This window comes from Tympanuchus pallidicinctus, unplaced genomic scaffold, assembly GCF_026119805.1.
Source record: "Tympanuchus pallidicinctus isolate F22 unplaced genomic scaffold, pur_lepc_1.0 scaffold35, whole genome shotgun sequence".
Lineage (NCBI taxonomy): Eukaryota > Metazoa > Chordata > Aves > Galliformes > Phasianidae > Tympanuchus > Tympanuchus pallidicinctus.
The window spans coordinates 225,426-244,137 of record NW_026294753.1 but is presented as its reverse complement, the minus strand read 5'-3'; the positions used below and the strand labels follow the sequence as shown (position 1 = coordinate 244,137).

The 18,712-nt window shown below is 52.1% G+C and overlaps 2 protein-coding genes and 1 long non-coding RNA gene across 4 annotated transcripts; 2 read left to right on the top strand and 1 right to left on the bottom strand.

Annotated features, from left to right (window-relative positions):
• The first annotated feature begins 67 nt into the window (after window positions 1-67).
• SH3BGRL3 (SH3 domain binding glutamate rich protein like 3) lies at window positions 68-2,006 on the top strand. Its single transcript, XM_052699102.1, has 3 exons — window positions 68-207; window positions 526-693; window positions 1,085-2,006. The coding sequence occupies exons 1-3, from the start codon at window positions 160-162 to the stop codon at window positions 1,148-1,150; spliced, it is 282 nt and encodes a 93-aa protein (XP_052555062.1). The 5' UTR covers window positions 68-159; the 3' UTR covers window positions 1,151-2,006.
• Window positions 1,560-14,488, bottom strand: UBXN11 (UBX domain protein 11). Of its 2 annotated transcripts, XM_052699078.1 has the most exons (11): window positions 12,558-14,488; window positions 11,737-11,791; window positions 10,713-10,789; window positions 10,108-10,219; window positions 8,532-8,749; window positions 7,775-7,852; window positions 6,368-6,488; window positions 5,450-5,550; window positions 5,166-5,233; window positions 4,363-4,509; window positions 1,560-3,777 (listed from the first exon to the last, which is right to left on the bottom strand). In XM_052699078.1, the coding sequence occupies exons 1-11, from the start codon at window positions 12,639-12,641 to the stop codon at window positions 3,612-3,614; spliced, it is 1,227 nt and encodes a 408-aa protein (XP_052555038.1). In that variant the 5' UTR covers window positions 12,642-14,488; the 3' UTR covers window positions 1,560-3,611. The 2 variants fall into 2 exon arrangements, with proteins under 2 accessions (XP_052555038.1, XP_052555039.1); XM_052699079.1 differs by lacking the exons at window positions 11,737-11,791; window positions 12,558-14,488 and adding an exon at window positions 10,331-10,474 and having other exon boundaries at window positions 10,713-10,791.
• Window positions 14,489-14,495: 7 nt separating this feature from the next.
• Window positions 14,496-17,161, top strand: LOC128088491 (uncharacterized). The gene is made up of 2 exons (XR_008210272.1): window positions 14,496-15,340; window positions 16,864-17,161. It is a non-coding gene; the product is annotated as an uncharacterized LOC128088491 (long non-coding RNA).
• Window positions 17,162-18,712: the final 1,551 nt, after the last annotated feature.

The window sequence follows — 18,712 nt, the reverse complement described above, 5'->3', positions numbered from 1 at the left end:
CCGAGCGCTCCGGCCGGGCCCTCGCCGCTGGCAGCCCCGCATGCCCGCGCCCGCCGGCTCCATTGGTCGCCGCAGTCACATGCGGGGCGGCGCCGGTCCGCTCCGCCCTCCGAGCGTCCCCCGCCCGGGCTGTGCGCAGGGAGCGGCCGCGGGCGCAGCATGAGCGCTCTGAAGGTGTACAGCACGTCGGTGACCGGATCCCGGGAGGTGAGGGGCTGCGCGGTGCGGCGGGGGCAGGGCTGGGCGCCGCGGGTTCCCTTCCTCGGGCGGGCGTCCTTTCCATGGGGGTACGAGCCTCCCCACCCCGCCCCATCCCGGCGTTCCCTCCCTGCTCTCCCGCCGTGTTTCTCCCGGTTCCCGTCCCCGCCCGCTCTGCTCTGCTCGCGGCTCTGTGCTGCGTGGCCTCCCCTCCCCCTCCAGCAGAGGCCCCCCCAGGCAGGTGTAGGCTGATGCACTGAGCGTGCATTCATCCTTCGGAGCTCCTCCCCGCATCCCGATAACGTTGCTTTTGCCGCCCGCTTCCAGATCAAATCCCAACAAAGCGAAGTGACCAGAATCCTTGATGGGAAGAACATCAAGTACGAGCTGGTGGACATCTCCCAGGACAACGCTCTCCGGGAGGAGATGAGGGCAAAGGCGGGCAACCCCAAAGCCATCCCACCCCAGATTGTCAACGGAGACCAGTACTGCGGGGTAAGGCTGCGCTGGGGGTCGGTGCTGCGAGAGCCAGATTGGAGGGCAGTGACGTTATCCCCTTGGTTTTGCTGCAGATGCCCTCGGGATGCTTTTGGAAAGGTGTTTCCCCGTGAGGTGCACGGACAAAAGGCAGTCGGTGTCAATCTGCATTTGGAGCACAGTGCAGTGCTGGGGTGGCTGTGTGTGCCCACGGGCAGTGGGGCTGGGCTGTGTGGGGCTGTCGTAACTTTGCCCCATCATCTTCCACGTGACCTGGCAGCAGCGCTGTGCACATTTGTGTTGGGTGCTGGGAGGACCGCACTGCCCGCCTGGAGGCAGCGTGCAGCACACGGGCGCTGGGGCTGCGTGCCTCTTGCTTGTGAGCAACCGGGTGCTTTGTTCCCTGCAGGATTATGAGCTCTTTGTGGAAGCGGTGGAACAAAACACCCTGCAGGAGTTCCTGAAGCTGGCCTGACCCGCAGGCTCTCCGCCCATCCTGGACTCTACCTGCGTTCCTGTGCACCCCCATCTCCGACCATCTTCACTTCCGTGTTGTCAGCGCTGTCCTGGCACCGCGACTTGTATTCCAGCACCAGGAAACCCGTGACCAAAACCACTCACTGCAGCTGCCTACGATTCCTTCCTACCTGACCCCGATGTCATCTCAGAGGGATCCAAAGAAAGCCCGACGCTCGCTGCGCATGGCCTTAGAACAGAGCTGGGCCCGGCTCACACCGCAGCTTTCAGTGCCTCTGTAAACAGCAAAGCCTCTCGGGCTGTGCGAAGTGCAGCTGCCCGTCAGCCTTCTCCTCTACAGGGAGAGCTTCTGCTTTAGGAGGGAAGGGCTTAGGGTTGCATGTTACTTCCACTCCTCCCAGTTGCTGTTAAAATTGTAAATCCTGCTGCCTCACTTCCTTTTTTTTTTTTTTAAAAAGAAAAAAAACTTTCATCTCAACTGCACAGATCATGGCAACTAAGTTTTCTGTTTTGTTTTTTAATAATTTAATGCAGAAATACTGCACAAAGCTGGGTATGACCACCCACTGGGGAGCAGGCTGGGGCTGAGGCGTCTCTTAGAAGGCTGGGAGCAGGTGGGCCTGGAGCTGGGACCTGCACTGCTCCATCAGTGCTGTGACGCAGTTTGAGGGCTCTCTGGTGAGCGCTGATGGCTCAGGGCTGCTTCACAACAGCTGATGCTCCAGCTATCTCATCCTTCCTGTTTTCTGTTGGCTTTTTGCAACTTGGACCAAGTGCATTTTGTTTTCCTGCCAAAAAGCGAGTTTATAACCAGCGTTGTCTTCCGAGATGCTATTAAATGTTACTGTACCTTTTGTGCTGGTACTCGTGGGTTCCTTTTAAATTGCTTTTATTTTGACAGGTTAAATAGCCTACATAATGATTCTAAGTCAGTTCCATCTTGGAGGAGCTGAGGTGCTACTGCAGCCTGACACAAAGATCGGAATGCCTCAGACCGCTGCTGCTAATGAAGGGCTCCTGGGACTTGTCTCAGTACCCAGCAGAGCAGCAGTGGCAGGTTCCTCTCTTAAGCAGCCCATGTGTGGTAAGAACAGCCTGGGGAAGGGACAGCAGCAGCCAGACCCAGGGGCAAAATACAGAACTGGAATTACCTGGTTGGTTATAGACCAGTTGCCCTATGCAAAAGGGCAGTGCCCTGTAGGAGGGGGCCGTTAAAGCAAATACAGGAGTGTATGTGAAAAGGGAGGAAACCAGCAGACAGCTGCAGGCATTGAGTCACTGATTGCAGGGAGGCTGTGGAGGCAGCTGGCCCAAGCTTGTGGTGCTTCCTGTGTGAGCTGTGCGTGGCTCAGCTCTGGTCAGAGGGGACTGGGAAAGCAGAGCTGCCCCAGGAAGTGCTCAGACCACCCTGCCCTATTTCTGCATCTAGCTGCTGCTTTGAAACTTAATGCAAGTGGAAATTGCAACCAAAGAAATGTTTTTATCAAGAGCCTTTAAAGAGGGCTGGGTGATGGCACGTGTTGGGCTTCTGCTAAAAGGGAAGCTGCCAGAAGGCGCTGCCTTGCACATGTGGGAGTGTTATCAGCTGGAAGTCAAGTGGGAACTTGTCAGAGCTGAAATGGGAAGAATGTGCACAGAAAGGGGCCTGCAGAGCGTTGCCCCAGCCTAAAGGAGGGGAAGATGCTTTACTCTCAGGGCTCAGCAGAGAAGAAGCAAAGGGATTATGCTCTTCTCCAATGACACGGTGTCCTGTTGCAGCAAAGCGGCGGGCTGGGATGGAGGAAGGCAGCAGCTTGAAGCCGCAGCAGGCTTGGCTCCGTGTGGCTGTGAGCCTTGGCCCCTCTGCAGATGGGGGCTGTCCAAGGAAAGGAGCTGCTCACGTCCAGGAAACCCAGCAGCAGGATCTCCTGGCTGGAAGGAGGCTGGCTCAGTCCCAGTACTGCAACGGCCCAAGGCCATTGCTCAAGACCGTGTCACTGAGCCTGCTTTACTTCTGCTATACATACAGTTGAAATCTCCGGGCAGCAACTCTGTGGAAAGGAGATTGACCCCTTGCTATTTGCCTGTCCTGCCCAGATATCTGCTGCTGTAGAGAATCCCTGAGTCCAGCTAAGCAACTGCCCTGGTACCAGTGCAAAGCTGGCAGCCTTCCCTGAGCAGAGATCAGCCAATATAACCTCCAGCAGAGGTGAGAAACCAGGCCTCTGCCTTGAGCTAACAGAAATCCCTGTGACAGCAGCCCACCTGATCTGGGGAAGAGCAACCATCCACCCTGGGGGCAGCAGAACACGGGCTGGCATGCGGCACTCTGCTAAAGGGAGAAGGAGCCCTGCTCTCCATCCCAGGTAACGGCACAATGAAACTAGATCTGGAAAGACAACTCTGCTCTCTTCCAGCCAAGGGGATGTTGTAATTCAGTTAACAGTGCAAGACAGCTTTTTCCTCCTGCAGAGGAGCCGCTAGGCTGTTTGCAGTCCCGTCCCCTCTGGTGGGAAGGGGTCTCTTCTCCGCAGCAGCAAGGAGGCACTGGGGATCAGCCCACATTCCTGCAGGCTCCTGGAGTTGTCCGCGTACAGCCTCTGGGGAAAGGTGCTGATGATCTCATATGAGTCGGAATCTCCACCCCTAGGAAAGAACAGCGCAATCTTTTCCTATGCACAGCATCCCCCAAGATTTTGCAGAGATGCTGTGGCTCATTCAATCGCAGTTACTTAAGAGCAGAGGGAGAGGCTGCCTTGCAAGTGCAGGCCAAGCAGAAAAAAAGGCTTCCTGCCCAAACTGCGTGTAGCCAGGCACAGAGCAGCCATTCCAGGCTTCACAGCTGCAGTGGGAAGGAGGCTGTTCCGTCCCAGCAGAAGTGAGCTCAGCATGAGCTTGGATAGAGGCAAGGGCTACAGCCTATGATGAGCGAAGACCAAAAAGGTTCCCCAGCCGTCCAGAACTGTTAGTTTTGAGAGGATGAAAGGCATCTCTTGTGATGCGTCAGCTTTTTGTCAAAGATGTGTATTAGGTGCTCTGAGCAGATCCCTGCCAGCTAGAGAGCAGCTCTGGTGTCAAGAGGAGCCAAAGCAGCAGAGAGAGCCCAGGACCCAGCTCTGCTCAGTGCAGGCTGCTCTGCTCCAAGCATGGCTCCAGGGCCCTGAGCAGCAGCAGAACCTCCCCTAGAGCTGTATGGAGCAGAGTGGGGAGCAAGGAGGGCAAGAGTCCTACCTGGCGTGGGCAAGGTGTTGGCGCAGGTCCCCTATTGTCTCTGAGAACAGCATCTTTATGACATACGTCTGCTCCCCGCTCTCAGATTTGATGCGAAGAGTGCAGACTTCAGGGGCAGAAGCTCCAGGCTCTTCAGCTCTCTCTAAGCTGGAGGTCAGAAAGCTGTCTCAGTTAAGGAGTGAGGGCTCTGGTGTGCTGGGGTCATCAGAACTGGGGAGAAGAGCTTTCCATCTGGGAATGTGCTTGAGATGAGCAAGGCTTAGCCTGCGCACAGACCCAGCTGCCACTTTGCTTTCACTGCTTAAAAGCTGCCTTGAGAAGAGGATTGCTGACCTTTTTTTGCTTTATTATTTTAGATCAGGGTTGTCTGGTAAGATCTCTGCCCTACTTTTTTGATTAAAAATAATCTGCTTGGGATTTTTTCATTAGCTATTTGGGTCTTATCTTGCCTAGAAAACTGAGTGAAAATACACTGTTTATGTCACATCCCACTTGCACATCACTTTCCTGGAGGGATTCTTCCATTTAGTTAACAGCTTCAGGTGGCTTTAAATTCTTAAATTCTGTCCTGCCGTCAGGAAAAGTATTTCACTGCTGTAAGTTACACTGAACAACAGAAATTTTGTTAGAGTTGTAAAAGTTGGCAGGTTTTTCCCAAAAAAAAACCAAATATGGCTTTTTTCTTTTTTTTTTTTCCTAGTTATTCCCAAGGTTTAAAATCAATGGGCAGAAACCCCTGGGGAAAAAAGAAAAAAAGTGAGATAGGAGGGAGAGCTGATGGGCAGGGATGTGTGCAGCCATACCTCCGCAGGGCAGGCAGCCTGGGTGTCCCCACCACCATCTCTTTGCTGCTCCGCACCCCTTCAGAGCCCTGCAACCAAACCCAGGTGAGTATCACCACCTGTTCTACACAGGGACAAACCAGAGCCAGAACAGACCAGGAGCAGGTGCCAAAGTGCTGCATGTGTGCTCTGATGGAGCATCTGGGGAAAAGGAGGTTAGGAGGAGGTGTGGTTGTGTGCAGAGCACTGAGCCTGAGGAACCGTGCCAGCCTGCTCCTTGGGGTGTTGTTTGGGCACATCCATACCTGCTGCACTGCTCCGACTGTGTCCTGGGTGGCCATTGCTTCACTGCACAGTGATGACTTAGAATACTTGTTCCAAGACTGTTCCAGAGAGGGTTTGGGACCTGCCACAGAAGAAGGAATATGTCAAAAAGCTCATACACCTACAGAATTCTCCCTCCAAATAAAGTGGTTTAGTGAAAAGGGAGTAGAATATCTGGCAGGGAGAGCTCTACCCTCTCCTGGCCGTGTGGATGCTGGCTCCTGGTCCCCAGCTGCAGCTTGTCCCACTTTCTGGCCTGCTAACGTTGTGACTGCCAGTGGAACCAGAGAGCAACTGTGCAGCTCACACCTGCAATGTGTAACAGGCAGAAACCCTGTTATCTCTGCTGCAAACAGGAAGGTCTGATACTGTGGCAGTTCATACATGCTTGGAAAATTGCTCGTCTTGCAGTTGTGTCGGTTCCTTTTGGTGGTGTCAGTGGGCAGCTACTTTTTTCCCAGTAATAAAGGATAAAGGGAACTTCTCTGCTTGTGAATGTCTCTGAGATAAGCAAGAGTATTCATGTATATAAATATGAAGATGCTGCTGAGGGCAGTGCATGTGCACAGGTTGTTTAGTTATGCTTGTGTAGCTCTGCTGTTTTCTGCCTACTTGGCTGAGCACGTTTGGCTCTCCAGCCAGTCAGAGTATCTCAGCTTTGCTTATGCAGGCTGCTGGAACCCAGAAGCAAAATGAGGAAATATGAGGCCTGACCTCATTCAAAGAATGCATGGTTCCTTGGCGTCCTCTGATGCTGAGAAGGGTGAAGCTTTGACCTGGAAGTGTTGCCTTCCTCTTTGAGACCCCACATATTCTCTTCTTGCTAGCTGGACTGCCCCACTGAGGTTTCAGTTCTTCTCTTTGGGAGATGCATTTCTGAGATAGGTGTAGGAACTTACCAGGGATCTCAGTGGGCTCCTCCACCTTGCTTAGTTTTGAATGGCCAACAACTCGGCCGTGGCCAGGAAAGCTCCCAGGAAGGTCTGTCTCCCGAAATACCACATCTCTTTTGTCAGTGACCTGTTGGTTACGGCCGATTGCTATAAGCAAGGCTCACTGTATCAAGAAGAATAAAATAAGCAACCTAGAGCAGTAAGTCCCAAATGGAACTGAGATACTTCCTTGGGAGCTGCTCCAGCTGTCCAAACCCAATGAAACACATCTCCAGTTCCTCTAGGCTTTCTAACAAAGCAAATCCTGCTAGATCCTGGCCTATCCGGGCCTCAGTGTAGTTCAATGTCTCAACGGGCACAGGACAGCCATCCCCTTTCCATAAGTTGTAAAAAATGTGTGCAGGCCTGACCTTTCTTGTCTGTTTCCATGCTTGAAAATGCTCTCTACGATATGAAAGCAGCTGTTTGGAAGTGGAGGGGGATTTACTGTCGCTCATGCTGCACTGCAGAAGTTGCAGTGGGATCTGATGTATGGCTCCAACAAAGGGACAGTGCCAGACTGAGGCTTCCAGCAGTGGGAAAAACTGTATGAAGAGGGTCAGTCCTTCTGCCTAGGCTTCAGCGTTGTCCTGTGGCCTGTAGCTGTGGTTGCAGTAAGCTGGCTGCAGGCACCACATGAGCAACAGCCCCGCACAGTCCCTCCCGTTCCATCTGGTTTTCCAACCGCACCCCCTCCAGCTCACGCTGCTCTGACCTATTTGCACAGATGTGCCCTGCTTTCTTCTTGGTGGTGCAGGTGCACCCCTCTGCCTGCGCCCGCTTACGTTTCAGAGGCACTTAGAGACCTAAATCGGAGTCCTCTGAGGCTCTCAGTCTGAAAATGTGGCCTTGGCTTTTTGCCATCCCTGAAAAATTAGAAAGAAATTGGGCCCAAAAGGACTGCAGGTGGCCAAACCCATTTAAATTACTGCAAATTAAACTCTCTGCAAACTGTGCAAAATATACTTTTCCAATCTGCTTTCAGAAACTCTTCCAGGAGAACCAGTTGAGATGTTGATGTTGTACAGCTCTTCAGGGGCTGCATATACCACCTATACCACTGCTCTTCTGCAAAGCCTATTGGTGCTCTCACAAGTCTTGATCCAAGCCAAGATTCAGCCAGGCACAGAAATTGTTCAGCCCTGACAATTGCTCACCTACATCCTGTAACGGCTCAGGCAGGTGTGCTCCTCACCACCGCCATACACGCATGCACAGAACTTAGCTGCTCGTATGCTGCGTTCAGAAACCTCAACCAGAGATTGGTACAGGGAACATGTAGCTTGGTGAAAGAAATCTGAACAACTTCCTTGGGGAAAAAAGAGAGCCATTTCTTCCAAAAACCCCATGAGAGCAGAGCTTTGCACTGCTTACCTGCAGAGGGACACCATCTGGGTAGCGTGCCTGCAACTCTGAAGGGAAATAACCATCCATAATGTCCTGCAGGCATTGCTGAAACAAGAAATGACAGCCTGTTCATGGTCATACCTCTGATTTTCTATTTATCTGATGACTAATGTTTACATCCTGGGCTGCTCCTGTTTGTAATATTTCTGCCATGCAAAAAAAAAGAAGTCTGCACCCAGACTCCCCCTCTCATAAAAAAAAAAACAACCAATAATACAAAAACAACAAAATGCTGCTCAGTTGATTTTTAAAGGTGTGCTGGGAACAAGTTTAAGGTTTGTTTACATATATATATATTTTTAATGTATAAAGCACCTATCACCTGATTGACACCCAATCTTTGGGATCATTCTGAAGGCAGGGCTAAGAACAGGACTCACCCTGGTAGCACCTCAGCATTTCTGTTTCCAGCCAATTGGGAAAAAAAAAAAAAAAAAAGCCACAAGATTTTGCTGCCAGTGTTGAATACTGCTACTCCAACAGGCTGGAGGAGACTTACTGTGAATGGCAGCAGTTTGCAGTGTGATTTCTCCAACAGATGTGCAGAACAGCACAGGCATCCCAGCAGGGCAGTGGGATGCGAAGGCCGGAGGTCTCGTTAGCTGCTCGTTTTGGGGACTGATGTGATCCCACTGTCCTTGTTCTTCTGAGTTCCCTTTGCTGATACACTGTGAATCACAGCAGGGTGGCTCCACGTCTGACTCCTGCACAAACCTTTTCGTACCTGAGCAGACTGTTCCTCATAGGAGCGAAAGGCTCCTTCCAGCATGACGATCCCATTCCGATACAGGGTCAGAGGGAGGGGTTCTGGCTGCCTCAGCCGAGCTCCTCCTGGTGTGTGCTGCACGTGAGAGACGCCATCTCCAGCCAGCATGTTCAAACCCTTCACGTTTTCCAAGATTAAATCAAAATCAACCTGGTGTTTGGAAACAACTGCCTCACCTGTGGCAGGAAGAGCAGAGTTATGGGGGGAAGGAGATGCCAGCCAAGCAGCTTTCGCCTCTGTGTGGATGTGCCCAAGGAGTCTCTGCATCCCAACAGTTTGGGGTTGTCATTGCTGCCTTTCATGTGCACGTCACTTTGTCACTTTGCAAAGCATGGTGCAACAATATCGCCGTGGTTCAGGGCTGCCAGATCTACGTGGGTGTGTGCAAAACTGTGAGGGCACGGTAGCAGAAAAACAGCCTTCACCTAAAGTGAGCATAGCAGCTGCTAGCCAAAGTGCAGCCAACTGTTCGGCAACTTGGTTTTGGTTGTAATTTCTTAAGTGTTGACCCTTAACGTGGTGCTGCAAAATGCACAGAGAGGAATGAGTAACCTAAATTGGCTAAATGGTCCAGGGCAGATCTGCTGAAGAAATGTCAGTGCAGCTGCATGCTCTGAGCCACCAGCACATCTCACTGCAGTAGATTTATTTCTCTCTTGCTGGGACGCTGCAGAGGGTGTTTGAGGAGGTGATAGGGCGAAGCAGTGAGAGCATTACAGTGGGACAGAAGAATGAAATGAAAAGAGAAAATGAAACAGAAGGTAAGACCTTTGGTATTTCTGTTCTGATTTTCTGAGATTTGATTAAGGGTGAGGGAAAAGAGCTTTAAATGAGAGGGAGGGAATCTCCCTTAAAAAGGGCAAGCAATGTGAAAAGTATAAAAATATTTCTACTGCTTTTCACGTCTTCTTCCTTCCTTCATGTAAGGATTAGATTAACAAGCTCATATTTGCGCAGTTGTAAGTTAGTAGCAACAGTTACATAGCCCAAGCAGTGCTCTTTTTTTTTCCTCTGTTACCACTCCGCCAAATATGCTTGGACTCCATACAGCACAGTCAGGTCCCAGTTAAACCACTCACATGGTGGCTGGGAGGAAAGACAAACAATACTCTGAGGGAGCCAGACAATGCGGGTAAGTTGCTATGGCTACTAAATACACAAAGCATCTGGTTCTGTTTTCCACCCATTTTACGTCAGTGTTTTTAGAGCAATCAAGCTTCAAACATTCAGGGTATGTGAACTCTTCAGGAAGCAGCTGCTGTGAAGGTATTCTTCCAAATGGCTGGGCCACCAGGATCTCTCGTTTTTCTCCAGATGAAGTTTATAAAATATAGGTGTACAGAATACCAGTGCTCTGCCTGTCCCAGCTCCTGTTAAGTTGTTCCATGTCTCTAATCCTGAGATGGACTGACATGAAGACCTCAGAACAGGATCTCAGATTCTGATCACCCGCTTATCTAAGGAGTATCAGACCTTCCCTAAGCATGCAGAGGAGCTGGGATGGCTGCTTTAGCAAAGAGCACGGATGCTTTACCTGCCTTCCAGAACCTCTTTGCCAGCAGTTCGTCATCTCTCAGCGACTCCAAGTCTTCCAGCTCTTCATGTCTGTCTCCAACCCAGATCAGACCATAGTCATTTAGAAACCGCTGTAAGAGGAAAGGACAAGTCAGCGTTGTAGAGCAGAGCTAGAAACTAGACAGAGAAGCCTCGCAGTGCTGCAACAGTGAGAAGCAGAAGTAGAGGTGAACAAGGTTTACCTCAGGGTTGGGAGGCTGCCAACTCATGGCAGTAGAAGTAGCAGCTCTACTAGAAGCAGGTAAAAGGGAGGAAGGATTAAACTATCTGTAGTGATACAGCAGTCTCCCAAGAGTCTAGTAGCTGTGTAGGTTGTTTCCACAGCCCTGGAAATCAAAATGATGAGGCTTGCAGCAGGCAAGTGTATAAAACCTGTAGTGTACAATATAATAATAACATACTACCCTGTAGTTCACACTCAGCTTGTTATTTTCTTTCAGAGGAGTGAAGAGAGAATTTGTAGTTATCATAGAGGCAGCTTGAAAAGAACCAGGCAGTCTGGGACTGCAACAATCTGAAACCGAAGGTGCAAATGGCTTGGAGGAAGTAAAGCAGGCATCTCACCTCCATCTCCCAGACCTGAGTCTGCAGCTGAAGGCACCTCCTTTCCAGATCCTCTGCTGTGGATGAGTCAGGAGCAGCTGAGAGGGAAGATCTGCTTTTACTGTGCATAGCCTTAAAGAAGAGCTTCTGGTAGCCCACGTCACACAATGTGGAAGCCCCAGCAGTCTGCCTGCACCGTCAGTAAACTGTAAAACACTGCTGAAGTTTTATGCTATAGGAAGCTGATGTGAGTGGTGCTGTCCACTGCTGTACACTGAGAACTGCTTGTCTTGGTCCTAAGAGACCTATTCAACAATCAGCAGGTGTCCACCAAAGCTGGATCCAGAAACCTAGGCTTTGTAGCTGGCACAGTGTGTGATGAGGTACAAAACACAGTTGTGGTTTGACAGGCTTTTTGTGGTTCTCTGCTCAGGAAATAGAGATACAGCACAGCTTTATACCAACAAGGTATTTCAGCCATGACAGGAAACGTGTCTGGGATCAGCAGGAGTTATGGATTCCAAGAAATTGAGCAGAAGAGCTTCAGTGACTCACTTAAAGCTGAGCTTATTTTAGCATTAAGTTGCCTTGCAAATGAGTGAGCCTGAACCTGTAGGTGCTGTTTGAGATTGCAAGTCAATTTTTGGTTTTGCTTAGCTGTGAGTTGCTCTGTTTGTTGGTTTTTGTTTGTTTGTTTGTTTGTTTTTCCCAACCTATTTGAACTGTATGGTGTACATTGTTCTTTTTTTCTCTGGCCATCAGGTTTGTGGTTATTCTGTGCTCATGGAAACTTATTAAGGCACGGAAAATAGGTCAGGAAATAATGTTTAGTGCAGCGCCAGAAAAGCAGAACAACTGAAGTGAGGATCTACCTTGGCAAACAGCACCGTGTGTGTAACTGATACCACCATGGAAGAGGCTCATAGGCTTTTGAGGCAGGGATGGCTGAGAAGGAAGGTCTCCAAGTCTGCTCTGCAGCAGCACCAGGAGACCTGTAACTCTCCCGTGGGTAAGAGCAAGGTACCAAGGGTCCAACAATTTTTACCTTCTCCTTTCTGAAGAGTCTTCATCTTCTCCTCAAGCTCCGCAATCTTCCTGTCCTTCAAGATCAGAATGAATAATGACCTTGTTAAGATCCTCTGCTTTCAGGACCTTGATGCAGTTTGCATAATTAGTCCTGGCTGGGTGAGGCAGTGCTGCACATGCTCTCTCTCAGAGAGGAAAAATAAGGGTCAAAATGGCCTCACAAATGTCTTAATTTGTGACTCAGCAGAGGGGTGGGATGTAATACACTGCTCCAATATTAGACTGCGGACATTGCTAACCTATCTCCCCCTTCCATCTGCACAAGAATGCAGCTCATACTTAGGCCTGTTAGTGGCTGATCTAGAAAGCAGACCAGCATTTCTGTCACCATTGGTTAGAAAAGAAGACAAAACCACCAAAAAAAAAAAAACCAACCTATTGCTATTTATTCTAAACTAAACAGTATTTATTCTCAACAGTATTACAAAAAGACCTGTTCTAAGATTACTTTTCTTGTCTAAACCACTGGTTGCTTTGTTTTGTTTTCAGAATGCAAAAGAAAGAAGAGTCTGAAGCCAAATAGATAGTAGTGAAAGGATGCTGAGAGTCATTACTTTGTAAAGTCACAGGATCAGAGCAGTAAGGGCTGTCCAGTCTTCCATGTCAAGGGCAGATATGACTGCTCTGCTGTTTTACAAAGGCTAACCTGTCTAATTAACAGAGTAGGCTATGGATTAACTTGTTGTAGCCCAGACTGTGTCTAAGTGAGTGTATCATTACCCTGGCTTGAAAAGTTAAATCAGGACACTGAACAGGCCTGGTAAGGGCCAGAACTTTTACCTTCAGTTGGATTTCTTGCGCTTGTTTATCTATTTTTTGTTCCAACAGACTGATTTTTTGCATCATGGATGACATGAGCTCCATGTCAGTGGGAATGCCTCAGTACCTGAAAGCACAAATACGTTACCTCTAGAAAGGCAATTCATATTGGAGGCTTATCTGCACCATAAGGGAACCCACACATGAGCTCTGGTTCTGCCAAAGCAGGTGAAAAAAGGATACCTTTGGCGGGTGTGGGCTGGAAATCCCTCAGCTCTTATCTTTGAGAGTTGTTGGTAGGGAGGTAGCTATGTCAATGGCAGCATGCTGTGTATGTGAGGGGAAGACAACACAAAATAGCCCTCGCCTGGGGTACTGAGTCCACCAGACTGTCACTGAGAGACTATGATGGTCAAGAACCCCCTTATCTTTGAGGGACTTTACCCTGTGAAGTGGTGAACTAGATGATCTTTAAGGTCTCTTCCAACCTAAGCCATTCTGTGATGTCATATATTCTTTTCTAGTGTTGTCCCTGCAAGGGAAGGCTGCCGTAGGGGACAGGCTGTGTCACCTGTGAGGAGGCACAAAACGTATGAAAGGTTAGTATTTTGCATATGACTTCTCCAAAAACAGGTAAAGAAACATAGGTGTTACACTGAAAGTGAACTCCACTGAAAGTGGAGTGGCCCCAGGTTATTCACTCCCAGGAGCACTCTCAAAATCAGTGGGTGAGAGCATTTGTTACTGTGCAAAACCAAAAGGATCTCAGTTCGCTCAGAGCAAACACAAAATGGGGCTGGCAGAAAGAGGCTGTGACGCTGGTACAGAACATCCTGTGCCACACAGAGAGGCAGGAAGTACCACAGAGCTGCCTTAATGAAAAGTACAACATCTGGGAGTAGCACAAACAGGAAACTTCACTGACAGCAGAGGAGCAGCTTTTGTGCTGTTTATCTAACAGGTCAGCTACGACCTAAAGTGAAACTGTGAAATGAAATGAAGCTCTAATGTGCTCCACGGGTTGCCAAGGATGTCAAAACCCTCCACCACTTATCTGATGGTGGGCGTGTAGGAAGAAGAGCTGCGCTCACCACAAGAGGTGTGGATGGTGAGCACTGCCTTGCCAGCAAACAGCTCAGCTGGGCCCTGCTGTGACAAGTGGTGAGGAGGGAATATATAAAAAACGAGGATAGGTTTGTTAGCTTTGTGGGGGGAGGGATTCCTTGATGAGCAAGTTTCCCAAAACGCAAAGGAAGAGGCTGTCCCGAAGGGCCCAAACTCTGCATTCCTCACCGGCCCACACTGCGTGCCTTCGGGCAGGGCATTCCTGCACCTCTCAGTCAGCGCAGCACAGAAATGGCCACGAATGCTCCCGCAGGCATCCTGAGGGCCCCCCACCACAACGGGACTTGAAACAAAGGCCAGAAGCGACCCCGGCCTCTCGGCGTTGGCTCGGCGGGGAGGCCTGAGGTAGGCCGGCCGTCCCGCAGCACTCACCCCGCTCTCAGCGCCCGCACCGCCATCTTGTTTACCCGCGGTTGCCACGGCGACGACTGGACGCTGTGATTGGCTGAGCCGCGGTCAAGTGGAGCGGGGCGGACGGGCGAGGATTGCAAGTCCCGGCGTGCACCGCGGCAGAGAGCGCGAATCGCTTTGCACCTATTAAAAGGCGACCGTAATGAAGTGGGAATGAACTCAGGGGACCTCCACAAAATGGGAGATAAGAGAGTGGACGAGAAATAACCATGGGACACCGTGCCACCTTAACAAATAATTCCAGCGCTGCTCAGGACAGAAATATCACAAATATTTTCTTATGTGTACCATAAGGAAACATATGAAGAAAACAAGAAGGAAAGTTGGAATTTATCTATTAGGCATTCATTGGCTGCCAGAGAAAGCTGCAAGGCCGCAATTTGGCTGGTTGAGAAATAGCAGTCTTTCAGTTGTGTACTCAGGCAAAATGGCTATTGGAATTTCTGCATTCCAGATTTTTTGGGGGTGAGATAGGAGATGCAATGCCAAGAGCATTCAATGTGCTGCACTCCGAGCCGCCAGCCCCCGCGCAGGGCTCACTGTGATGCACTCACACAAATGAAAGCCACAGCAACAGGTGTAGCTTTGCTCGTTTCAACCTGTCCTAAAATAGCCCGTTCTGTTTTCTGCTGTTTGCTGGCAGGTGGGTGGTGCAGCTCAGCGATGTGCTGCAAACGCTGTTAGGGCTGAAGGGAGCCCTGCCACCATCTGTGATGTGGATCAGACCACCCTGCCACACTTGTGTCTTGGGCCTAGCTCCTGTCCTTCACTGCGGGGCAGGAGGTTCATTACACGGCGCAGTGTTTGCAGACTCTCCTGCTGAAGCAGAGGGTTTGAACCTGTAATTGGTGCTGGCCCTACACAGGCATGGGGCACAATGTAGGGAGTGCTATATGGTGTTGGAAATGGGAGGGCAAGGGGCTCACTGCCTTTGCTGTAGATGGTGGCTGGGATGTCCTGTTCAGAGCATCATCCCCACCTGCACATCCCTGCAGCATCAGCAGCGCCAGTAATGCCTTCCTGGCACTTCTCCATGGATCCGATTATGGTGTCCCTTCTGCGTGATGGGTTGTGCTCTGCAGAAGCAGCATGAGGAAGGAAAGTGTGATTGGTGAGATGGGGCCACGGCTGCACTTTAAAAGCTCTGATAGCAATCACCGTGAGCAGATGAGGAAGCATTGCAGCAAGCTGCACACTGAGCTTGGACCATGCAGCCTCTCCAGTGTGCCCACCTGCTCCTCCTGATTGCCCTGCTCGCCCTCTGCTTGGTAAGAGAAAGCCCACTGCTCGGGCACCCCAAAAGCTGGGGAGCAGCCAGACCCATCCCTGGGGTGTAAGAGTGGTTAGGGGTCTGGGATCCAACCGGTGGGGGAATTCTGCCTTCAGATGGGAGCCACAACAATTTATTTTACTTCAACCATGCTTGCTGTAAAAGGAGCTTTGCACTGCAGGCTGCAAAGTTTAAATACTTCTGTATGTTGCTTTTTGTTTGAGGTTGTTTTTTTTTTTTTGCTTAAGAGCTTTACGCATATTCATAACCTTATCATCTCTCAGCTCTCCCCCCCATTGTGCAGCTTCTCCTTTGCATGCTGGCCCCTTCTCTATCCCAGCTGCTGCCTGGTTCAGGGTTGCTGCGCATGGCTGTAGGGACGCTGGGCATAGCAGCAGGGTTCCCTCCTTCCCTTCCCTTCCCCCTTTTTACTGCTGGGAGGCCCTTCAACGGTTCCAGCACCATGCAGGCAGATAGCAGCTATCACTTGGGTGGGGACCTTTGCTCGGAAGTGGGCAAAGACCTCCAGGGAGGGTGATGCTCCTCAGAGCAGCTCTTGGGTTGATCTTATTTTTTTCTGCTGTATGTTGATAATGAGGCTGGATGAGCTGGCGTCACTCTCAAATGCCACACAGATGTGACACGTTGTAGGCTCCATGGGATGCATTTACATTTGAGCATCTCACCCTGTGACAAGGAGAGTAGTTAGGCCCTGGAACGGGCTGCCCAGGGAGGTTGTGGATGCCCCGTCCTTGGACGTGTTCAAGGCCAGGTTGGACGGGGTCCTGGGCAACCTGATCTGAATGTGTACGTTTGGTGGCCCTGCTAGGCAGGGGGGTTGGAACTACATGATCCTTGAGGTCCCTTCCAACCCAGGTGATTCTGTGATTCTGTGATTCTGTGATTCTGTGACAACAAGCCTTCACAGCTAGAAAGAGTGCCTGCAAAATGAGGCCCATCCTAATCGTCCACTACAGCTCCAGAGGGAACCTGTGAGATCGAGGAGCAGTGAAACACAAAGCAAGTGGTTCTGCACAGCCATGGCGGCAGTGTTCAAGCAAGTGCCTTAATTTAGAAGGGGCTCTTTAGAGAGGGAAGGAAGCTGCCCTGAAATTTCCACCCCAGCTGCATTACTACTTCATGTAACAATTGCAGCGCCCCTCGCAACAGGAAGGTCTTGGCTCCCCTCCCCCTTGGTTCCACCAGGGACCTTCCCAGCTCTGTCTCTACACCCCACATCCTCCAGCACTGGCCTCGCAGGCTCCACATCCCCAGCCACTTCCTCAGAGGCCAGCCCCTCCCTTCTGCTTTCCTACTCGCTGTTTCTAAAAGCCTCGAAAAAGGGCGACGGCATGAGGGAGCGGCGCTTTGCTTCCGGCATGGGAAAACCCGCAAGTCCTCAGCTCTGCTGGCGTGTGGGGCCTCAGGAGAGCGCACGGCACTGAGACACTACGAGACAGGAGATCCCGCCTCTCTGCCCGACTTTGCAGCCGTCGCCAACTGCCCTCTCTGCTTTTCCAGCCCTTAGGCCAGGCGGAGGACAACAGCACCATGACAGAGGGGATCGTAGCCCGGAGCCCGCCCTGCGGCAGCCCTGCTCTCCTGTCCCTGGCCCTGGGGCTGGCTGCGGCCTTCCTCCTGCGGCTCTGCTGAGCCGAAGGTCCCCGCAGTCCAGCGCTTCCCCGCTCCGCCGCCGGGCCCGGCCAGCTCCCGTCCCCGTGTCCCCACAGTGCTTCCCTATGGCCGCAGCCTCCAGGAGGATCAGCTCCAAGCACGGTCGTGCTGCGAAGCTCTGAGAAATAAAGTACGGAGGCTCCGACGCGTTTATTTCTCGTGCTGTTACGGGCCGGCACCGGGACGGGCTCGGTGAGGGGAACGCCAAGACCGCCCGCACCTCCGGGGCGGCCGCAGCCGCGCCCCGATTGCCGGGCTGAAGCAGCACAAGGGCGCAGCGCCCCCAGCAGGACGGGCGGACCCGAGGCACCGCCCTCCACCCAGCACTAACCAATCACAGGCGGTCTTCGCCGAGCGGACCAATCACCGAATTCAAATCTCCCAGCTCTTCGCCAATCTGGTGCTGCCAATCGCCGGTCCTGGCCTATCCCGGCCCGGCGGGGTTTATATAAGGGCGGAATGAGTGCGGTAGTGTTGCGCTGCGGCGGGCTGCTGGTTGTGCGGTGCGGTGCGGTGCGGTGCGGTGCGGTGCGGTGCGGTGCGGTGCGGTGCGGTGCGGTGCGGTGCGGTGCGGTGCGGTGCGGTGAGGTGCAGCTGTGCGCCGGCTGCCGTTCGCCTCACACGAGGGGGCTGACCCGCACCGGCAGCGTCCCTGCCAGTGACGGACCACGCGTGGCGGCCACGCAGCGGCCGGGCACCCTCAGGCTTCGGCCAGGCCATTCTCCCAGGTGATCGCCTCCCGGCCGCAGCTCTGCTCTGCTCGGCGCAGCGCAGTGTGTGCGCTCCGCCCCTCCCGCTGCTGCCTGCAGGGCGCTGTTGGGCTCCAGCCCCTGTGCTGCGATCTGTGTGGTTCTCTGACCTCCTTCCCCAGTGAGCCTCACGGCTGCTCGGCATGTTTCGCCATAATCACTGGTGTTTGGGCACGGCTCCTGCCGACAGCCAGAGCAATCACTGGCAAGCTGGAGCTGCCTGATGTCAGGACTTAAGTGTACCCTGTCTGCAGGAGAGACCCGCAGGGAAGGCGTTGTGCTGCCTGTTGCCGCCAGAACAGCCCGGTTTTGCTGCAGGGTTGGTAACTGATTGCTTCCCGCATGACGCGATGTCCCCAAGCTGGGTCCAAACCTGCTGAGCAAACCAGGAGTGCTGCTCTGCCCAGCAGCGAGGACAGAAGTGTCTGGATGTGCAGACATCCCCCACCATGTCTCCTCCAGCTCTGCATCGTGTTCCTGGGCAGCTCCGGCCCTGCTCTGAGCCCTGCTTGGATGGAGGGCAGCTCTATTCTGGAGACTGGAGAAGGAGCTGAGCTGCGGTGGGGATGTGCAGCGGGGCTCACGTTGGCGATGATTTTGGCAATCCCAAGCCTGCAGCAGAGCAGGGTGCTGATGTCAGCCCAAGACCATCACCATCCCCATGTGGGACTGAAACCATTATGTCCTGGAGCACCTAAATGCTTTCTGATTCCCACATGCTTTCATGTTTCTCCATGGCAGGGCTTTCCCTGGTTAAACACCCTCCATCTCAAGGGCATGAGTGCTCTGCTGTACCCATCCCTATGGTACAGCCCAGCCCAGTCTGGCAGTGCCAGGACACATCCACACGGCATCTCATCCTGCTGCACTCAGGAACGAAGGACCCAGAGCCCCCTGCCCTTACAGCAGCATCCAGAGCCAGACACACTGCCACCTCAGAAGTACAG

Coding starts and splice junctions, on each gene's coding strand:
- SH3BGRL3 (XM_052699102.1), top strand. CDS start 160: ATGAGCGCTCTGAAGGTGTACAGCACGTCGGTGACCGGATCCCGGGAG. Junction 208..525: donor CGGTGACCGGATCCCGGGAG/GTGAGGGGCTGC, acceptor GCCCGCTTCCAG/ATCAAATCCCAACAAAGCGA. Junction 694..1,084: donor ACGGAGACCAGTACTGCGGG/GTAAGGCTGCGC, acceptor TGTTCCCTGCAG/GATTATGAGCTCTTTGTGGA.
- UBXN11 (XM_052699078.1), bottom strand. CDS start 12,641: ATGGAGCTCATGTCATCCATGATGCAAAAAATCAGTCTGTTGGAACAA. Junction 4,510..5,165: donor AGGCTGCCTGCCCTGCGGAG/GTATGGCTGCAC, acceptor TCTGACCTCCAG/CTTAGAGAGAGCTGAAGAGC. Junction 3,778..4,362: donor CAACACCTTGCCCACGCCAG/GTAGGACTCTTG, acceptor GTTCTTTCCTAG/GGGTGGAGATTCCGACTCAT.